Source organism: Mastigoproctus giganteus, chromosome 4, assembly GCF_048544385.1.
Source record: "Mastigoproctus giganteus isolate SK-2022 chromosome 4, ASM4854438v1, whole genome shotgun sequence".
In the NCBI taxonomy this organism is placed as follows: Eukaryota; Metazoa; Arthropoda; class Arachnida; order Uropygi; family Thelyphonidae; genus Mastigoproctus; species Mastigoproctus giganteus.
In genome coordinates, this window is record NC_143578.1 from 23,190,479 (window position 1) to 23,210,144 (window position 19,666).

General features: G+C 36.0%; 1 protein-coding gene across 1 annotated transcript; it reads right to left on the bottom strand.

The window, feature by feature from the left end:
• Positions 1-655: 655 nt before the first annotated feature.
• On the bottom strand, positions 656-18,141 carry RpL35 (Ribosomal protein L35). The gene is made up of 3 exons (XM_090371408.1): positions 18,058-18,141; positions 5,734-5,870; positions 656-924 (listed from the first exon to the last, which is right to left on the bottom strand). The coding sequence occupies exons 1-3, from the start codon at positions 18,058-18,060 to the stop codon at positions 693-695; spliced, it is 372 nt and encodes a 123-aa protein (XP_090227534.1). The 5' UTR covers positions 18,061-18,141; the 3' UTR covers positions 656-692.
• Positions 18,142-19,666: the final 1,525 nt, after the last annotated feature.

A 19,666-nucleotide genomic window follows, 5' to 3' on the forward strand; every position in this document is an offset into this window, starting at 1 on the left:
TGTGCAAAACAAATGATTTGTGACCTTGAGCATGACATGGCAGTAGGCACCAGATGAAACAGCAAAACCTGCCGGAGTTTTCACAACTGTCTTAAGATTGGTCTGATAACCAAATAACATCCAACCAATGATCCTGTTGGTCAGAAATTTCACTGATGAGGAAATTTGCATAATACAGTCACATAACTTAATACATGTGGGTTGTTATTTGGGGGTTAAATCACCTGCAAGATAAAGTGTAACCACTAAAAAAAAAAAGTCGCAAAAGTGGTCTCACTGCATTTGATGTGTTCTCACACAACCAGGCTGGGAAAACTAAAATTACACTTCAAAAACTGGTCTAGCAAAACACTGTCTATAGGAACTTGGAGCAAGTTTGTCATTGACCTTGAACCAAAAGCTTTTGCATATATGACACACCTGTCAAGTTAATAGACAAAGCCTCCACTTCGGTTTCAAAATTTTGGAATAAACACTTTCAACAAAAGATAAAAGTACGGGAATGCAAGCCATGAAATTTAGCAAGCTACACCTGGTCTGATTTTTCATGCTGATAAAAACAAATTCCATTTTACGTAACCTAAAAGCTCTTGTATAAAGCAATCGAATTTTGCTTAAAAAAATTTGAGGTTTACTAAACAGAGAACGAAATCAGTTTATACATCATTAACATTTTATTTCAAATATACAAATTAGGCTTTAACAGCATACTTCCGCATTGGCCATGTTTGCATCTTTCTGAGTAATTTTTTTGTCTTCAGGGAAGCTTCATGGTCAGTAAGGGCTCTTCTCATTGCTCTTGTTTTCTTGGGACGCAGGTCTTTCGGTTTATATTTCTTATTCTTATATAACTTTCTGAGGTTCTCTTTCTGATTCTGGTGGATTACAGTCAGCACTCTAGCAATGGATTTTCTCACAACATGGCTGGTGTAGTTAAAATAATAATAAAAATAACATGAGCATATTTATTCACTTTTAGTTAAAAAGGCAAGTAAACAGTTATTCAGTTTTCTAATTTATGTCTATACAGCAAAATTTAATATCACATCTTTGAATATTCAAAATTTAAATGATCTAATTTTAATTTGTAGTCAGGATACATTAAGTCACTTAAAAGAATAATAACCTGCATACCTTTGAAGCTTTCAGGCACAATATTCAACAAATTGCATCAAAAAATAAATACTACAATGACAAACTTGACAAATATTGGCACCAAGATTAAAAAAAATAAATAAAAATAATCAGAATGCAAGGTTTGAGTCTCAAAAAACTGCTCTGTCAACCGAATGCATATAAAGACAATCAACAAATCTGACAACAGCTTGACTTATATGCTTGCCTTTCCTATAGCTACATTCCAATAATTTCTATTCACACAGAGGAAATCATATTTCTATTTCAGCTTATACTTAATTTTTCGATATTTTAAAACACAAATCACTTTAAAACTTCACATCTCTCTTCTAGGAGAGAAGGGGGAGAAGAAGAAGAAAAAAAAAAAAAAAAAAAAACATGAGTACCAAAAAACTGAAGTTAAACTCCAATTATTACATTAGCATTATTACATCACAGACAGACAAATAAAAGGAAAAAAATCACTTTTGACCTTTGTTCTTCCCTTTTCAATGGAATGGCCTCAAATGCTCAACTCTGTAGTTCATGCTAACCAATCTTCACAAACAACAATACAAGCTCTACTCATTACACAGATTACCACAAAAACACCCTTTTCCCATAAAAGATTGAGACGTAGATGGAAAATACTGATTTCTCCCTCTAAAGAAAAAAGAATTACAATATTTTGGCTAAATAAAAAAATGCATAACAGTAGGTCTCATCAGTGATCTCTCTTTAAAACATATTTTCAGATGCCAATGGCAATATGCAGTATCACAGACATCAAGACAGTCAGAATTAGGTATGGGCAAGAAAACTAGAAATTGGTGAGAGAATATTAAGTTCTTGCTCCAATTTAAATAAACCAGAATTAGAAGACAATGCATCATTACTGTGGTTTATGCAGGAATAAACACCACAGAACTCCAATCATTAGATTCATAAAAGCAGCTCTTCTGGCAAAAGTTGATGGTGCAGAAAGTTTTATAAGCAAGTAATGGATAGCTTGGACATCAGAGAGAAAAAAAAAAGATGATCTAAATTACAAAATGTTACCAACAAAAATGATGGCAAAAATTCTGCTTGGCAGTTGTTAAGAAAAGGTGCTTAACAACGGTCACCGCAAACCTTGCACGGTCTGCATTTGTATCACCATCAGTTTTAACATGATCACATCTGTGCTTCCTTCAAGCAAGTGCTCTCAAACCTAAATTTTTTCTACTTCCCTAGCTTTTCTTATCAAAAGCTCAGTGTTCATAATAAATTTTTATTATGGAGAGCCTGACCAGCTATTTTAATATTAGTGGTAACTGAGGACTAAAAATCTCAAACTGAAATTTTCACAAAATGCCAAACTACATTGTTACAGTTGACATACAAAATCCAGCCATCTACTTCCAGGCTACTTTTACAAGAATGAGTAAATTTGGAAAACCCTTCACAATAATTAGCAAATTTAGTTATTAAATTGGCTATTCACTCAAGTAGCAACAGAGCTGACCATGCAGGGCGGGAATTTCAGCCAAAATTCTTTAACGCTCCAATCACAATGAAAAATTTGTTAAGTCAAAAGATTGTGTACTGGTATTTGTGAACAACATTGAAGACTTGTTGATTATTACAACTTTTATATTACTATGCTTGTAAACAATATCGACATGGCAACTCATTCATTCGTATATAAAGACAATCAAGCTAAACATGTGTTGCTACATGGTAACCAGCTCAAAGAAAAAGGCTATAATTTCAACCTATAATGCAATGTGAGACCACACCTGGAATACTGTTTCCAGTATGGAGGCTACATCTAAAACAACACTAAGCACTTCTTGAAAAGTCCAGAGATGTGCAGTGCACCTATATAAGGAGATATTGATGCGAGCTACAGAGTTTAATAACTTGGTATATTTGAAATCTTATGATTTATAAGACTCAGAGAGGGGGGGATATCAAAATGAAAGAGAAACAGCATTAAATGATGCAGGAACAAAGGAACATAAATTCAAATTAAGGGGGGGATAAGAGTTATAGACTGAATTACAGGAATTTTCCTGAGTGGTTGTAACTGAGACTGACAGCTTGGAACATTGGAAAACACAACTTTTTTTTCTCGCACAGCAAAAACTTCTGGCATCCTTGAATCATATTGGCCCAGAAATTGCAACTGAAGTTTAACACTGACAAATGCAAAGTGCTGCATATGGGTAGTGGAAAATGAAAAGGACCTGGGAGTAATTGTGCAGTCTGATACAAAGTTCTCTGAGCAGGACAAACTAGCTGTCAGGACGGCTCATGGCACTTTGTCAATGATATGCAAAAATTTTGCTAGAAGGGATAAGGAGATGATTATCCCATTGTATAAGGCAATGGTTGGACCACATTTTGCATTGTGCTTGCAGATCTGGAGGCCTCATTTTAGGAAGGATGTAGAGCTGCTGGAATGGGTACATAGAAGGGCAACAAGATTGGTGAGGGGAATAAAGAGGTGATCTTATAAAGAAAGGCTAGAGTTCTGCAAATTGTAACATCTGGAGACTAGGCACCTGGGAGGTGATCTGACTGAGGTGTTGAAGGCATAGAACTTACTGAACAAACTCAATGCTGATGGGATTCTTCATGTTGCTCATACTATGCACATGAGGGGGCATAAATTCAAACTGAGGAAGGATGGTTGCAGAATAGATGTACAGAACAGTTTTTCTTCAGCCAATGGGTGGTTGACTGCTGGAACAAACTTCCATCCATTGTTGTGGATATGGATAGTTTGAATAAATTCAAGAACTAAACAAACTATTGGAGGCAACAAACAGGTAAAGTGGGATTTTTTTGGCTGATGCTGTACAAGGCCATGGTTAGGCCACATCTTGAGTATTGTATACAGGTCTGGAAGCTTCACTTTAGGTAGACTGTAGAGCAGCTGGAATGGGTGCGGATAAGGACAACCAGATTAGTAAGGGGAACAAAGGGGTGTGCTTAACAGAATGGCTTTATTTCTGTAAATTGCAGCATCTCAAGAAGAGACACCTGCAGGGAGATCTGATTCAGGCATTTAAAGCCTCAAATGGATCGAGTAAGGTGAATGTTAATGTTTTTCTTCCACTTGCTGAGACTATACACGAAGGGGATAGATTCACTGAGGAAGGATGGTTGCAGAATAGATATGTGGAAGTTCGTCTTCAGCCAGAAGGTGGTTGATTGTTGGAACAGGCCACCATCTGTTGTGGAAGTGGATGGGTTGAATAAATTCAAGGGAGAACTAGACAAATCCTTGGAATGCATGGATGGGTGAATTTTTTTTTTTTTTTTTTTTGGCTAATGCAGTAATAAGCTTACTTTCTTGCATCATTAGCCATTACTACTACCACTATATATATATAAAGACTACTTTATAAAGATATTTGTTCCTCTTATCTAATATAGTGCAAGAATTTAAGTGCACCATTTTTTGTAAATAAAGTAAACCAGAGTACAGTACTGTGTGGTACAGAGATAAAAAAAAAAAAAAAAAAATTATAGTAAACACAAAGCACCCTTGGATTTTATTTTAATTTTTTTGCCATAGCTGCTGTGGCAATAAACACTACTCATCCCTGATCTAGTTAAGCAAATTAACCAAGGTCTTGACAACTTGCAAAAATCTGAGTAGATTAAAAAACACAGAACCTACTACAGGTGTTGCTTATTTATATTTCGTAATGTTCTTGTAGACAAGATCCTCTAATTTTTCAGAAACTCCATTCCCACCTTTCCTTGCTACTTCATCTAGTTTTATTTTGGTAAATCACCAGGTTTGCTACTGTAGAGTAATTTTTGCATTCCTCTCAATCTTTGTTTTGTTTTTTTTTTTATTTATTTGAATACATCACGCTAAACTGGAAAAGGATTGTTCTTTCTATTAAACAAAAACTTCAGCTAATTTACAAACAAGAAAAAAAGGTGCTAAACAGGCAGCTTTAATGAGTCTGACTACAAAATAACATGCTGCTCTTGCTGATGACTTCAAATTTATACAGTGCCATTTGCATAGAGGCAAAATTATAAATTCTGGGGCCCACCACTACCCTGACTGCAGAATGGCCCATGCAATCTTTAAAACCAGCTGTCAGGGGGAACCCCTGCTTCCATTTACAAGTTTTTCTTTCATTCTGCAGATTTATCATATTAGGGCATTATCTTGAAAATTTATTTCCCAGCCATGAACCAACTTTTCATCTTCCTTGTTTATCCATTCAACTGCCGTTTTCTGGAACAACCTTCCTTCATGCGTATTTCCTGAAAATTACAGTCTACAGAAGTTCAAGTCCAATGTCAACAAATACCTTCTTTCGTCTTCTCAACCTCCAACCCAAGCACGGTACTAAGTACTATAGGTTCTAATACCTCTTGTGTTTGGGGTTTACATTAACATGAAGCAAGCTTCTTATTGAAATCAACTACATGGAGTACCAATGGATTTGTGGTGACTAATTAGGCAACAACATATCAAAACATTCCACACATGCAAAACAATATAGAAAAAATACTGAAAATTTGCTGATCAGTATAATTGATAGTCTATCAATCTTTTTTTTTTTCAAAAGTATGTCAGAAGGGGAAATGAGCCAGTGAACTTACATTTTTGATAATTTAGAAGCTGCTCCTCCTGTCACCTTAGCAACCCTAAGATTTGCTAATTCCTGTTTGAGCTCCTCAAGCTGTTTCACTACCTCATCTTTCTTTTTCCCTCTTAGTTCACGGGCCTTCACCTTAGCCTGAAATATAAATTTTAAAAATTATTCCAGAAAAATAATAATAAAAAATCATTTAATACAGTATTAAAACTAACCAAATTCATCAAATCACCACTTCAACATATCTCCCTAAGTTAGCATTATTTCAACAGTATGAGCACCAATAATACAAACAATAAAAATGTTCCAAAAGGTTAACCAGCTGAAAAAAACCATCATGTGTAAAACAGAACCCTTTCATAAAAGCTGAATTTCAATACCAACTCTCACATTTGGCTGAATTCAACAAATGGGCAGATTTAGACGTTGAGAGGATTCATCTTGAGGCAACCGGTATGGAGCTGTAATCTTCATTTCAATTTCTCATCTTGGATACCAGCAGGGGCCTTCAACTGCAAATTGAGTTATTAGATTATGAAAAATTATTTTTTGCCATTTATTTATTTAGTTACTCTTTCATGCTGCTTACCACAACCCTTAATTAATGTACTGTTAGAGTAAAGAACATTTTTGAGTATGCCAGTTAACTATTTTTTGCCTTTCCCCTCAAAAAAAATTAAGTGTTGCATGCTATGCAATACCTCACCTGCAACTTTTTTTTTGCAACTGCTCAAGGGATATATTAAAATTATATCCACTATGAATTATTTTTTAAAGCCACGTGTTAATCAGGAGTGGATAAAAAAGATAATATATGCCTTCAAATAACCAGTCTCATTACCAAAAAGTGACAGTTATCAAGATTAAGTAAGCAAGCAGCTTGTACATTCTAAAGACATTTTTAGTAATGTCACCAAAACGAAAGTGCAAGTCTGAGAACTGTTTCAAGGAAAATGTCCTTTTTTGATTGCTGCATAAAGGGTCAGCCTACCTATATTACAAAAATAATGTTAATAAAATAAAGCTTGAGTGTAAATAAAGCTTTACTGATCAGACAATTTTTTTTTTTAATGAAAGCTGCCTGCAGTTATTGCAAAACTGGCAGACACCGGTGTCATTATCTAATTATTTTATACAAACCTCACTGCAATCTGTGAAATTGTGTGCTCACCATTTTATCATTCATTTTGAGATGTCTGCACTTTTTTTTTTTTTTTTTTTTTTTTTTTTTTTTTTTATGAAAACCCCAAACAAGAGGTGTTTAGAACCTATAGTGCTTATTACCATACTATAGGTACCGCACTAAAATGGCAGTTGAATAAATAAACGAGGAAGATGAAAAGTTCAAAGTCCATTGGAGACTGGAAAATTTTTTAAAGGTTCTTCAACTAGGACTGTAGTTAAGTGATGCCAGGCAGATGCATCAAAATTTTCACCGAGAATTATTCTGGGTTCCATGGCTACACAATATGTATATCTGCATGTGAACACACAATGGTCACATATGTTTATAACTGTGATTAAAAATCCAAGAAAGGCATGTTTATATTTTTATACTTTACAATCACCATAACTTCCAGTAAATTACACTACAATGCTTGTTAGCTAGAAGTTATTAATTCTGCCTAATTCTGATAATGTACATGTTCATTTTATACTATAATAAACATATAGAGTCACATAGGTGATTATTCCATTGTAAAGGGCAATGGTTAGGCTGTATCTTGAGTAACAGAGACCTCATTAGGAAGGATGTACACTGAGTGGACAGAAATCATGGGATACCTACCTAGTAAAGATAGGCCCACCTTTTGTCCAGATCAAGGCAGTCACACGGCAAGGCATTGAGTCCACTAGTTCACGAAAGCATTCCACAGATATTTCCATCCATGCCTGCTGCACCGCTGTCCATAATTCCATCACATTCCTGGGTGGAGGACCCAAAGCGTGAACGGACCTTTCCACAGCATCTCAAAGATGCTCCACAGAGTACGTGTCCAGTGAATGGGAAGGCCACCATTCCATGTTGGTAAAATCTGCGGAATGCTCTTCGAACCATGTTCTAGTGAAAATGGGTCTGTGGGGAGGTGCACTGTCCTACTGGAAGAGTCCATTGAACTGTGGGTGCATGATGACCATGAAGGAATGCAGATGGTCTGCAAGAATTGACACGTAACCTGGACAGTTCAGAGATTAATCTAGACGTACCAGATGTTCCAACATGTGCTAGTTGAATACACTCCAGACCATAACCCAAGGGGCTCAACACATCTGGTGAGTATGGGCTTGGCACACCCAGGATCCTGAGCTGGATATCATCATTCTTCTCTTTCTTGGTGATTCCCTTCCCTTCTACTTCTGACATACTCACTCACTCACTCACTCTCACTCTCTCTCTCTCTCACAGAGTAATTGAGAAATTTTTTTTGGCTGGCGCAGCATAAGCCTCAGGCTTCCTTGTGCCATATGGCTAATAATAATAATAAATAATAAAAATAATTACTGATTGCCCACCTGCCTGAACAGTTCCTTGTTGACATGACAGGTGCATAGCTTCGTGCATTTTCCGCCAGATATGCACACTCTCGTCCGCTTGAAATAACTGGAAACAGGACTCATCGGACCAGGAGACCCATCTCCAATTATCCAAGATCCAGTCCCAATGTTCTTTTGCCCAGTTGAGTAACTGGGCAAAAGAACATTGGAGTCTTGTGTCATGGTGTTAGTAATGTGACTCTGGTGGGTCGGCAGCTCCCATAATGTACTGCGCCTAATGATTGCCCAATGGTCTTGGCACCTTGCTAGTTGAACTTGGCGGTGATTTGTGCCACTGTCGCTCTCCGGTTGGCTGAAACATTAAGAGACAAACATCGACGGCCACGCTCATCCACCACCTTTCTCTGCCCACAGTGCTGTCTCCGACGAGATGCTATTCTTCTGGAAATAGCATATTCCCAATACACTCTTGATACTGACGAACAGGGATAGTGCAATTTCTATACCACCTCCACAATAGTGACCAATACGTCAGGCACCCATATCATTGCTCTTTCAAAGTCTGTTTAACTCATTTATCCATACTGACATCGAATTACCACCTACGCGAATGCAGTGTACCTACATACCTGCAAAGTGGCAGATTCAGTGTCGCGTTGCCCAGGAACCAGGTCCTTTCAGTGCAGAACAGTAACAAGATTTATGAAAGAAACAAACGTGTTCTTACTAAAAAATACTTCATTTCTGCAAATTGCAGTGTCTGGAGACTAGGCACCCTGAGGTGATATGATTGAGGGGTTAAGGCTTCAAAGCAAGCTGATGGCATTCTTCCTCTTGCTCACAAATGGGGGGGGAATAAATTCAAATTGGGGAAGGATGGTTACAGGAACAAACAGCTGATGTTGTAAAGTAGGTAGTTTGAACAAATTCAAGGAAGAACTAGACAAATTATTGGAGATGGTCAGGTGATGCAGTTTTTTTTTTTTTTTTGCCTGATACATTATATGCTTGCTTCCTTGCATCATTTGCTACTACTAATACTAACATCTGTCATTTTATAACCATTAATTCATGGAATTATGTATGTAGCTTATGTACTCTGTTTTGTTTTCAGACACTGTATGTAAAATATAACATACAATTATTTGTATACAGAACTTTAATTTTTCTCCTCTGTCTTGCAGATATATCTAATTAGAGATATAACTGCCTTTGGAAGAGATTACTGATAAATATTGACATTTTTTTTATCGTACATGTTTATTGTTCAGAAAATCAAAACATTGCTGACAGGGGGAAAACAATGTTAAACACAAACTAAACTCCTATCTTTTTTTTTTTTTTTTTAGTTAGTTGTTGGCGCATTGGCTTCTGTGGCCATAATACACCTCCCAAGGTTTTTTTTGCAGTACTTTGATCCAAGCCCGAGGCAGGATTCGAACCCACAACCTTTGGGTTGCCAGGCAGGCACTTTACTCACCCGGCTAGCCCGGTCGGCTAAACTCCTATCAGAGCACGTCTGAAAGGACTAGCCTCAAAGTGCACACTAATTATAAGCAGGACCCCTTTTTCATCAACATTTTGGTGAATAACATTGATTTAGCTTCCTTGCCGTGTTTACAATTTACATGTAAAGTTGAAACCATTCAACCTTTTTTTTTTGTTTAAAAAAATAATTTTTAAAAAGATTTTATTAAATAACATTCTTGAGAAAAATCAGGTCACCAAAAATAGTTATTACATTAAAGAATTTAAGGGTTTAGCATTAAATAAATAAAAAAAAAAAAAAAAAAAAAATGGAGATGGGTCAACATCTCTGCAAAAAATAAGTGGTCACAGCCACAGCACCAGACAAAATAAGGGCTCATCTCACTTGTACATAGTGCTGTATATATACATACGTATATTTTCTCTTCATTTATGTATTATTTGAGTGCAACAATAATCTGAAGGAGCAGCATTACTCAACAAGAGCCTCTATCAACAATTCATTTAAAAAAATTATATTGAAAACTAAGAAAGATGTTTGTGTTTATATATTTTTAATCTTTTATATATCGATTTACTGCATCAGAAGCACAGTGGCAGTCTGACAGTGACTACATCACCCACTATTTCATAAAAATCCACATAAAAATATTTATGTAGATTTTATACTACTAGTTAAGCATTAATTTCTCTCCCCACTTCAAAAAAATTCTGGGACCAGCACTGGATGGTCATATTCAAAATTCCAGAAATCTTTCCATCTGTTTAATGATGTAAGGCACAATATACTAAGTACAACATATATGCTAGTGCCATCTATAAAAGGACAGCAAGTTCTTGTCACTTGTGTGGAAATGCCAAGGTTTGAATCGTGTCAGAGACCAGAGAAACTCTTAAAGACCTCTTCAATAAGGGCTAAATATCCTACTCCCAGTCTCTGACTGAGAGAATAGGATTTTTCCAAAGTTTCCAGATAAAATGCATGGTCTCGTAGCTCCTACTGCAAACTGTAACCACTAAATTACAAAAAACTCTGAAGTGTTATTTTTTTGTTAATATAAAAACTTTACAACAATACTCCTTGTACAAATTAACCAGTAATGCCATCAGGTAAATTAAGTTCTTAATTACATAATAAATATTCTATCAAACTTGAAATGATTCACCCCTTGAAATCTGTTCTTTGTGTATTCCATCTTACAACTGTACATTATAACTAATATACCACAACAAATATAAATGGAACTTAATTTTTCTCCTCTGTCTTGCAATCACAAGAAGTATATTGGGTTGTGATTACCTTTGGAAGAGATTATACAAAACATTAAAATAAAATTTGTAAATGCATTCCCTTTTATGCAGGATTGTCCAACCAAATTGTATTAACAATTTCACTCATCAGATTAAATGCATCAAAATGCCAAAAACTTGTTATATTATATTTACAACGGCTGTTCAAATAAAGAATGATCGTATTTTTTTTTCAAAACATACCCTTATTAACCATCCATATTTTGATGGTCCTTTTAAAAGAGGTTCCCATTTGATGAAATGCACATACTTCAACATTTCTGCAATTTTTCAAATACCTTAGAAATGTCTAAAAATTCTCAAATGCACATTTGAGAACTGCTGCTTTACAACAACTTCTGACGACCGGAAATGTATTCCTTGCAACTCCTTTAACTTTAGAAATATAAAAAATAAAAAAAAAACGTAGGGTGCAAGGTCAAGGCTATAGGGCGAATGACATTAATGCTGGCAAAGTACTTAGTGGCTGTGAACAATGCGATGTCTTGCATTGTTGTGATGCAACATCCAGCCACCTGCATGCAGTTGTGGCCATTTGCAATGAATATGATCCTGAAAGTGTGCAGTACATGTCTATAGTAAGTGTCCTGTAACAGCTGTATGACATGGCACAACATGCTGGCAAACTATTCTCGCAGAGGCTACAACTTGATTTTTTTTGGTGCTGGTGATAACTTCCAGAGTTTTGTTGCTTACTCTCTGGGTCAAAATGATGAAGACATGTCTCATCCATTGTTATCACATTATACAGAATCTCGCCATCTTCAGTAACCTGTATGTGAGCTCTGGATTCTAGTCTTAGAACCCAGCTAACCCAAACATCAGTCATGGAGAATACTGTGTACGCTTCCTACTGTTATTCTCAACATCTCTGCCAGTTGCCTTACTGTTATACAACAATCTCTCATGCTTACAGAAGCAGTATCAGTTGGAGTACTGGACAGTAGTGGTTGGAGCTCCAGGACCACTGATTTTTGTGATTGAATCACATCCATCTTTAAACATTCTAAACCACCTGCAAGCTGTGCTATATAGAAGCATAGATTCACAAGCCTCTATTTCATACAATTCAGCTGATGCTTTCTTGAGACAGAAACAATATTTGAGAGCAGCATCTGTTCCTTGCATGTCACATCCATTGTTACATAGGTGAAACTAAACAGGCATACACTCGACTGACTGCCAAGGTCACATCGTGCACACAATTAACTGTGCAGTTGGTACATGATGCAGCTTGGTTGTTCAAGAAAAATCATGATCCTTCTTTATTCGACAGCCCTTGTATTAATATAATGTATATCAACATGTAGAATACTATTTTATTATGCACAATACAAAATTAATTAAACACATGATAATATGAAAAGAATTAAGAGGCAATATAATACTGTTTATAAAACAAATCAAATTCAATTGATTCATCCAAAGTAGTTTTAACTTAAGTTGTACTAAGTACTAATTTCTGAGCAGAAAAAAGTCTGAAATCTTACTGAAACCCATTTCGCTTGATTAAACTGCAGAAAATTGAAAGCATTAATACTAAAGATAAAAACTGATTCTAAACTGCAAGATTTCATTTCCTCGATTATAACTTCAGGGGCTCATATCTGGTATGGGCTTGGCACACCCAGGGTCCTGAGCTGGAGGATATCATCATTTTTCTCTTTCTTGATGATTCCCTTCTAGTGTCTGTCTTTCTCTCTCTCTTCCCCCCCACCCCAGGGTAACTCAGAATTTTTTTTTGGCTGGTGTAGCAGAACCCTCAGGCTTCCTTGATTGTTTAAATTTTAAACATTGACATAAATTTAATTTAGAAATTTTGCCTTTTCTGCCAATTATGATGTAACTGTTATTACTGTAGCAAAAAAAGAAGAAGAAGAAAAAAAAAAAAAAAAAAAAAAGATGTCCTATCTGAATACCTCCACAAATGTGAAATTAACTTGCAGTGAGTAACAATATACAGTAGAACCCTGATAAGAAGTTTTCCAAGAGACTGGAGGTTTAGAACTTCTTCGAAGGGAAAATGACTTAAGGGTGTGAAATATTAACTACACAAATAAAAAGGAAAAGACACATATTAAACTGAGAATTTCTAATTGCTTAACATTCTGTTCATTAAACTCATTACCAAGTTGAAAGAATGAGCTCCTTTGGAGTTTTAACATACCTTAAAACAGGAGTGGCGAACCCCATGGCACATGTGACCAAAGTGGCACGCATACAAATTTTTTCAGCACACGGAATTCAGAGTCTCCAAAAATTTCAAACATCATGCAGAGATTTGTTTGAAGTCGGAGTGGTGAGATGTACTGACGAAATTGTGAAACAAAATTAAGAAAAAACCCGGTGGTATCCGGCAGATATCACCAGGGTTTTTTCTTAATTATTAATCTCAGTGGTATCCACCGAGAATCCATTGGCCAAGTGTTGCTTATTGGAGGTAGCGCAATACCAGGACAACTTGTGAAGGCATTCACAATATGAGATGCATGTACATCAATACCCGCATAATTGGTACCAAAACTGTTCCGTGTTATGTGAAACCGTGCTGATTGAGGTATAATTATAATGGGTTTTAAATGAATGCATACCAGAGAAACAAGCAGTCTATAAACAAATTATAACAAATCTATAAATAATTTGCACTTCATAACTAATTAAAAGGATCTGAAATAAAAAATATTGCAAATATTTTATTAATGAAAAGGTAACATCATGAGATGAGAAAACAGCTTTATTGTTTATTTAGGTATTTCATGAAGTCGTCTCTTCTTTTTCTCGGAGTACAAGTCTTTGTAGCATTGAATCCCATCTTGTAAAATTGCCATTTCTTGGTGCTACGTTCAACATCCAGATCTCCATTCATAATCGCCTCGCAGACTATGTCAACCCCCCAAAAAACTTGATCCAATTCTTCTGTTAAATTTTTTGGTGCCATGTCAGCGTTATCCACTTCAGAATTGTTTTCCTTTTCTTCATATGCGGTTTGCTTATCAATTTAAAGAAGAGTTGCGTCGTTTAAGTCATTTGCATGCGAGTCAATGTAGTGACATACATTGGCAGTGTCCAAAGTTTCGAATCCCAAGTCTTTTCCAATCTTCACAATGTCTTCTGTAATTATCTGAATTTGGGATTCTAAACCAGTGAAATCATTTGCGAAATAGGGCAAAATATGCTACCAAAAAGAACACATGTTGTTGGTAGCATTTTCTAGCCAAGATGCAAATATATTTGAAATCATATTTAAAGGAGTAAAAAAATAAATTGTGAAATGAAAAGTTTGAAAAGCTATATCGCCAGGATAAAATTAAGAATACTGAACACCGTTGCACGTTGCTACTGGCACATATGCATGTGAGACAATAGAGTTGGCACCGCAGCATATATGTATGCATAACCAGGCTACGACAAAGCAGCATATATGTATGTGCACCTAGGCTGTGACAACAGCATATATGTAGAGTGTGTGTCTAGGCTATTGAATGAGTTTTAATATACAGTAAATTTTCGACTTAAACTTAATTGAAAACCGTGTTATAGTGAAACCAGTGCTGTTTGAGCTGTGCTAAGCGAGGTATTGCTGTATATCAAAAACAATGCAATTTCGCCTACTTCAGTAGTTGTACTATAAACTAAAATGATGCTTGGCACTAACTTGATCAATTACCAAATGCTTATATTGTTTAATATTTTTAATATTAAAAATAATTTCTATACTTAAAAAATGTATTAAGTGGGAAAACATCATTATAATAATACACTGGTATTCTTTATCACAAACTTTTTACCCAGGAAAATAATACATTACAATATATAGAGTTGAAATTGGGACTTAAACTCAGTACTTAAACCAAACTTAGTACAGAGGAAAACTTATCTGGGTTCTACTGCATATAAAACTTGTTCAAATGCAAAGTTCCCACTGATGTACATGACAGAAAACATATCGATGTAACAAAACCGGCTATAAAACAAATTTATTTTTGTTACACTTGTATTTACAAGTGTAACAAAAATAAATCCTTACTAGTACCAAACTGTCTTATCAATTTTTGTTTGATCCACATCTACATATTTTCCATATTTTGTGTGCAGACTTCATTGTCTGTAGATATTTGTGAATACTGCCCATTTGTCAAAAACTATGAGATTCCAGAAAGATGCACTATGATATACCCATTGTGAGCATGAGTGCTCAGGAGTCTGGCCCAGAAACAGTAAACACTTTGCTGAATCAAGTTCAATTCCTACAAAGACCAAGTGGTCTTCTCACCATTGAATCCAGTGGTATTCTCAGTGAGCCTGCAGTAACAGATCTACTGCTATAAATGACAATCAGATAAAATCTAATGTCCATTTTCATTGTTTACCTTGCTTTACTAATTCTTTAATGAAGTTTTTATGAAAAATTTTATGGAATCATTAAAGACAAAATAGTTGCAGTTAATTTCTGGAAGGCTGCAAGGTTTATTAAAAGGCAGATACTTAATGGTCAAATGTGCTCAACTTTCACTGGTCTCATTTTCCATCATTTACCTTACGCGATCTTTAATGAAGTGAAATATTTATGAACTTTATGAAATTATTAAAGAATGAAAAAGACAATATAGTTTGTTTCTAGAAGACTGCATGGTGCACTGAGAAGCACAAAATGACAAATATATAATAATAAATTACACACAAAAAATTGACAATAGCAATGAATGCAGAAATAACATTTCTTCTGTTGTAAAATTTCAGTGATTGGTAGTTGCTCCAATGATGGGATTCGCCAAATTCAGACTAAGGATCACTGTTCTGTTCTGTGGGCAAATTGTTTTTTTTGGGAATATCAGAAGTTCCTTCAAATGATGGCCATTTGAAAGTTATTACAGTAGTCAGGTAATCATGTATTACTAAAAGCAGTCTCTGCATCCCTCCTTTGCTGTAAAACAACTCCCTTGCAGGCTCCAAATAGCCACTGTTTGAGATAATAACCGTCCAGTTATATTCGTGCTTAATCAGCATCATTTTGCTGATTTCAATGGTATGGCCTTGTCTTCCCAATACAATGGATACCTGCAGCAATTTCCATGTGCAAATTCATTAAAAAACTGAGTATAGTCTATTATCAAGTAAGACCAATGATAGCAGTATCACTGATAGCAGAGTTTGAGTGACCCAGTAGAAATGATAAATAAATTTATCGTACAAATGGGACTTTTTTGTCCCTTCAAAATAACTTCCCATTAAAATCAATTGCATAGACTCAGTCTATGCAACTGATTTGACATATGCTGTCAAATAAACTCAGAACTTGCTGAGCCAATTACACCGACCATACACACACATCTGTGACTTTATTCTTTTGGTCTGTAAAAAGGGTAAGGTTAAGATAAAGCATGGAACGAGGAACAATAGACTGAAAGATTAAAAAGGTAAACAAAGCTATTACAACTCTGGATAGTTAACTTATGAGGATGGTTATAATATGAATATTGTTTTCATTTTTATTTTTAGGTTAATGCAGAAGTCTGCTTCCTTGCATCAGTTAGCTTTACTAATAACTCACATTGCCTTGAGGCAGACCTTATGATCGGGAAGACCAATTAAAGGCACAGTTGATCATAAAAGGCCAACAAAAACAAACGACAGTAATATGCCTGACCACTAGAGGCAAAACTACTGTGGCACGTTTACCACTTCAGTGGAATAGTGTTGTTTTGTTTGTTATTTGGTTTTTAGGAGCATTAGCAACTAAGGCCATATTGCTCCGGGGATATGCGGTGGTCATTCCCTGACCTTTCTACATCCTCCATATTTGGTGGTCACGGGCTCGAACCCCAGTCCAATCAAGAAAAGTGTGCCACGCACCACTGCTCCTGCCCACCTGCCTCCGGAGGTGCCAGTGTATAGTGGTGTTACTATTTGCTAGCATTTGAAAAGGTCTTGTTTGGAATGCAATTCCACAACTAGAGAAATTTACTCTATCACTTGTAGTTCTAATTAACAAATCCTATGTGATATGCAGTAGGGCAAGGCATGCAAGATTTTATCTGGCGTCATTTTTCTGGATGTTATAAAATACACAATTAGGGACTCCACTGATAATATATACCAATTTTATTATTCTCCAATCTATAAACATAATATACATATCTCATGTTGTGTGTGTGGGGGGAGGAATCTTTAATCAATAATGAAGTAGGCTGATCCTTAGCATCTTCTGTTGGAACAGGAAGACTTAATAAAACCTCACAATCTGTGAGACTTTATTAGGTTTCATCATGGGATATATAAGAGATATAATCATTGGGTATGAACTTCCTAACCTGTAAGGTTCATACTCCACATTTACATTTCTTAAACAGGAAGATTATTATTATTATTACTAGCCATATAGGGCAAGGAAGCCAAGGCTTATACTGCACCAGCTAAAAAAAAAATTCCTTCTGACACCCTGAGAGAGAGAGAGTGTGTCAGAAGTAGAAGGTAATCACTAAGAAAGAGAATGATATCGAACTCAGGACCTTGAGTGTGCCAAGCCCATACTCACCAGATGTGAGCCCCTTAGGAACAAATTTCTTAAATAAAAAAAAAAAAAGTCTCAAATACTATTATTCGCGCTTATATGTTACCCAAGCATAAAACTTTCAACTGATAGCATTAAGAAATCACACTGAAACCCATTTTCTACAGTTTGTATGGAAATACAAACTATTTCCATAGTTTTTATCGAAATACGAGCCAGAAACGGTAAAACTGTTTGAAAGAAAGGCGAATAAAACTATAGAACGATCACATTTAACATTTATCACTTCTCATCAAACTGCAGAGATTGAAAATTCAACAAAATATCAAAAAAGCAACACAACTTTCCAGACAAACGGTGTTGCTCTAACAATTAAAGCCTTTCACCACATAACACAATATTGGAAATTATTAAAAACTATGAAAGCAATGAAACACAGTGAAGATATAAAAAAGCAATTACGCCAATATAAACTCATTCATTTTTATAACTATTTCAGATTTCAAAGATTTCAATACGTACCATGACGATTATTCAAAAAAAGGAAGTAGACGAAAGCTAATCATTTACCACAACGCCATCTGACGAGTGAATTACTTCTAAAATTGTGCATTCAAATAACTCTGGCGAGGGCACATTTTTAACCGTTTTTCAAACTGTTAAAGCCAAAGGAGATCACGGAGGATATACTGGAGAGTTGCAAAATTTATTGCAAATGCAAAATAAGAGCCAGGAATGAAGAAGCGTGTCAATTTGTTAAGATCACTGGAGGAACAGTTAAACATCCTGTGCTCAGCCGAAATATTGTACTTTTTCTATTCTGCAACTATCTTTCCTCAATATGAATGCCCCTTCAGGTTCGTAATGAGCAAGATGAAGAATCCCATCAGAATTGAGCATGCTCAACCCATTCAAGGCCTATACACCTCAATCAGATCACCACACAGGTGTCTAGTCTCCAAACCCTGCAATTTTCAAAATTTAAGCCTTTCTTCGTAAGACCACCCCTTTGTTCCGCTCACTAATCTTGTTGCCCTTCTCTGTCCTCGCACAAGCAACTCTACATTCTTACTAAAATGAGGCCTTCAGACATGTACGCAGTACTCAAGGCGTGGCCTGACCATTTAATGTTGACAAATTTAATGTTGACAAATGCAGTAACCCAACAGAAACATACCAACTGTGTGGTAATACATTCAGGGAGGCGGAGAATGAAAAAAACCTAGGGTAATTGTGTAGTCGGATATGAAGTTCTCTGAGTAGTGCGGACGGTCTGCAGTACAGATCATAGAGTCTTGTCAATGATATACAGGAATTTTGCTAGCTAGCTGAGACAAGGAGGTGAGTATACATTTGTATAAGGCAATGGTCAAGCCACACTTTGAGTACTGCCTACAGGTCTGGAGACCTCATTTTAGGATGTAGAGTTCCTAGAACGAGTACAGGTAAGGGCAGGGCAATAAGAACAACAAGAAGGGCATTTAACTTACCAGGAGAGGCTTGAATTCTGTAAGTTGTATCATAGGACTCTGCGAGGTGATATGACTGAGGTGTACAAGGCCTTGAATGGTTTGACCAGGCTCAATGCTGATGGGAACTTCCACTTGCTGAGATTAAGAACCTGCGGAAGCATAGATTCAAATTGAGGAAAGACAGTTGTAGAACAGATGTGCAGAAGTTTCCCTTTAGCCAGTGGGTAGTTGATTGTTAGAACAGACTTCCATCTGTACTGGAAATTTATAACTTAAATTATTCGATATTCTCTGTCAGAGACTTGTAATTTGGAATCTCCTCTTTTAGATCTTCTCTGGCTTAAAATCTCTCTACCTCATTCTGTCAAATTCAGCTGTTGTCTCTACTGTTCTCCCAACTACACTAATCACTTGGAGCTCTTGACTTCCTCTCCTTGCAATTTGACTTTCTCCAGTCCAACTCTCCTAACAGTAAGGTCATTTTCTTTGGTGATTTTTATGTTCACAACTCCAACTGGCTTCCGTTTTCTAGTCACACCGATCCAGCTAGTCGAGATGCTGAGGCTTATGCAATTACTAATGACCTTCCACAGTTCATTTACCTACAAGAATACTGGACAATCCTAACCATACAGCCAACACCCTTGATCTTTTTCTTA

Bases quoted from the DNA above. Each gene is read 5' to 3' on its own strand.
- RpL35 (XM_090371408.1), bottom strand. The intron at 925-5,733 runs GTAAGTTCACTG...TAACTACACCAG, and splicing joins GCTTCTAAATTATCAAAAAT to CCATGTTGTGAGAAAATCCA.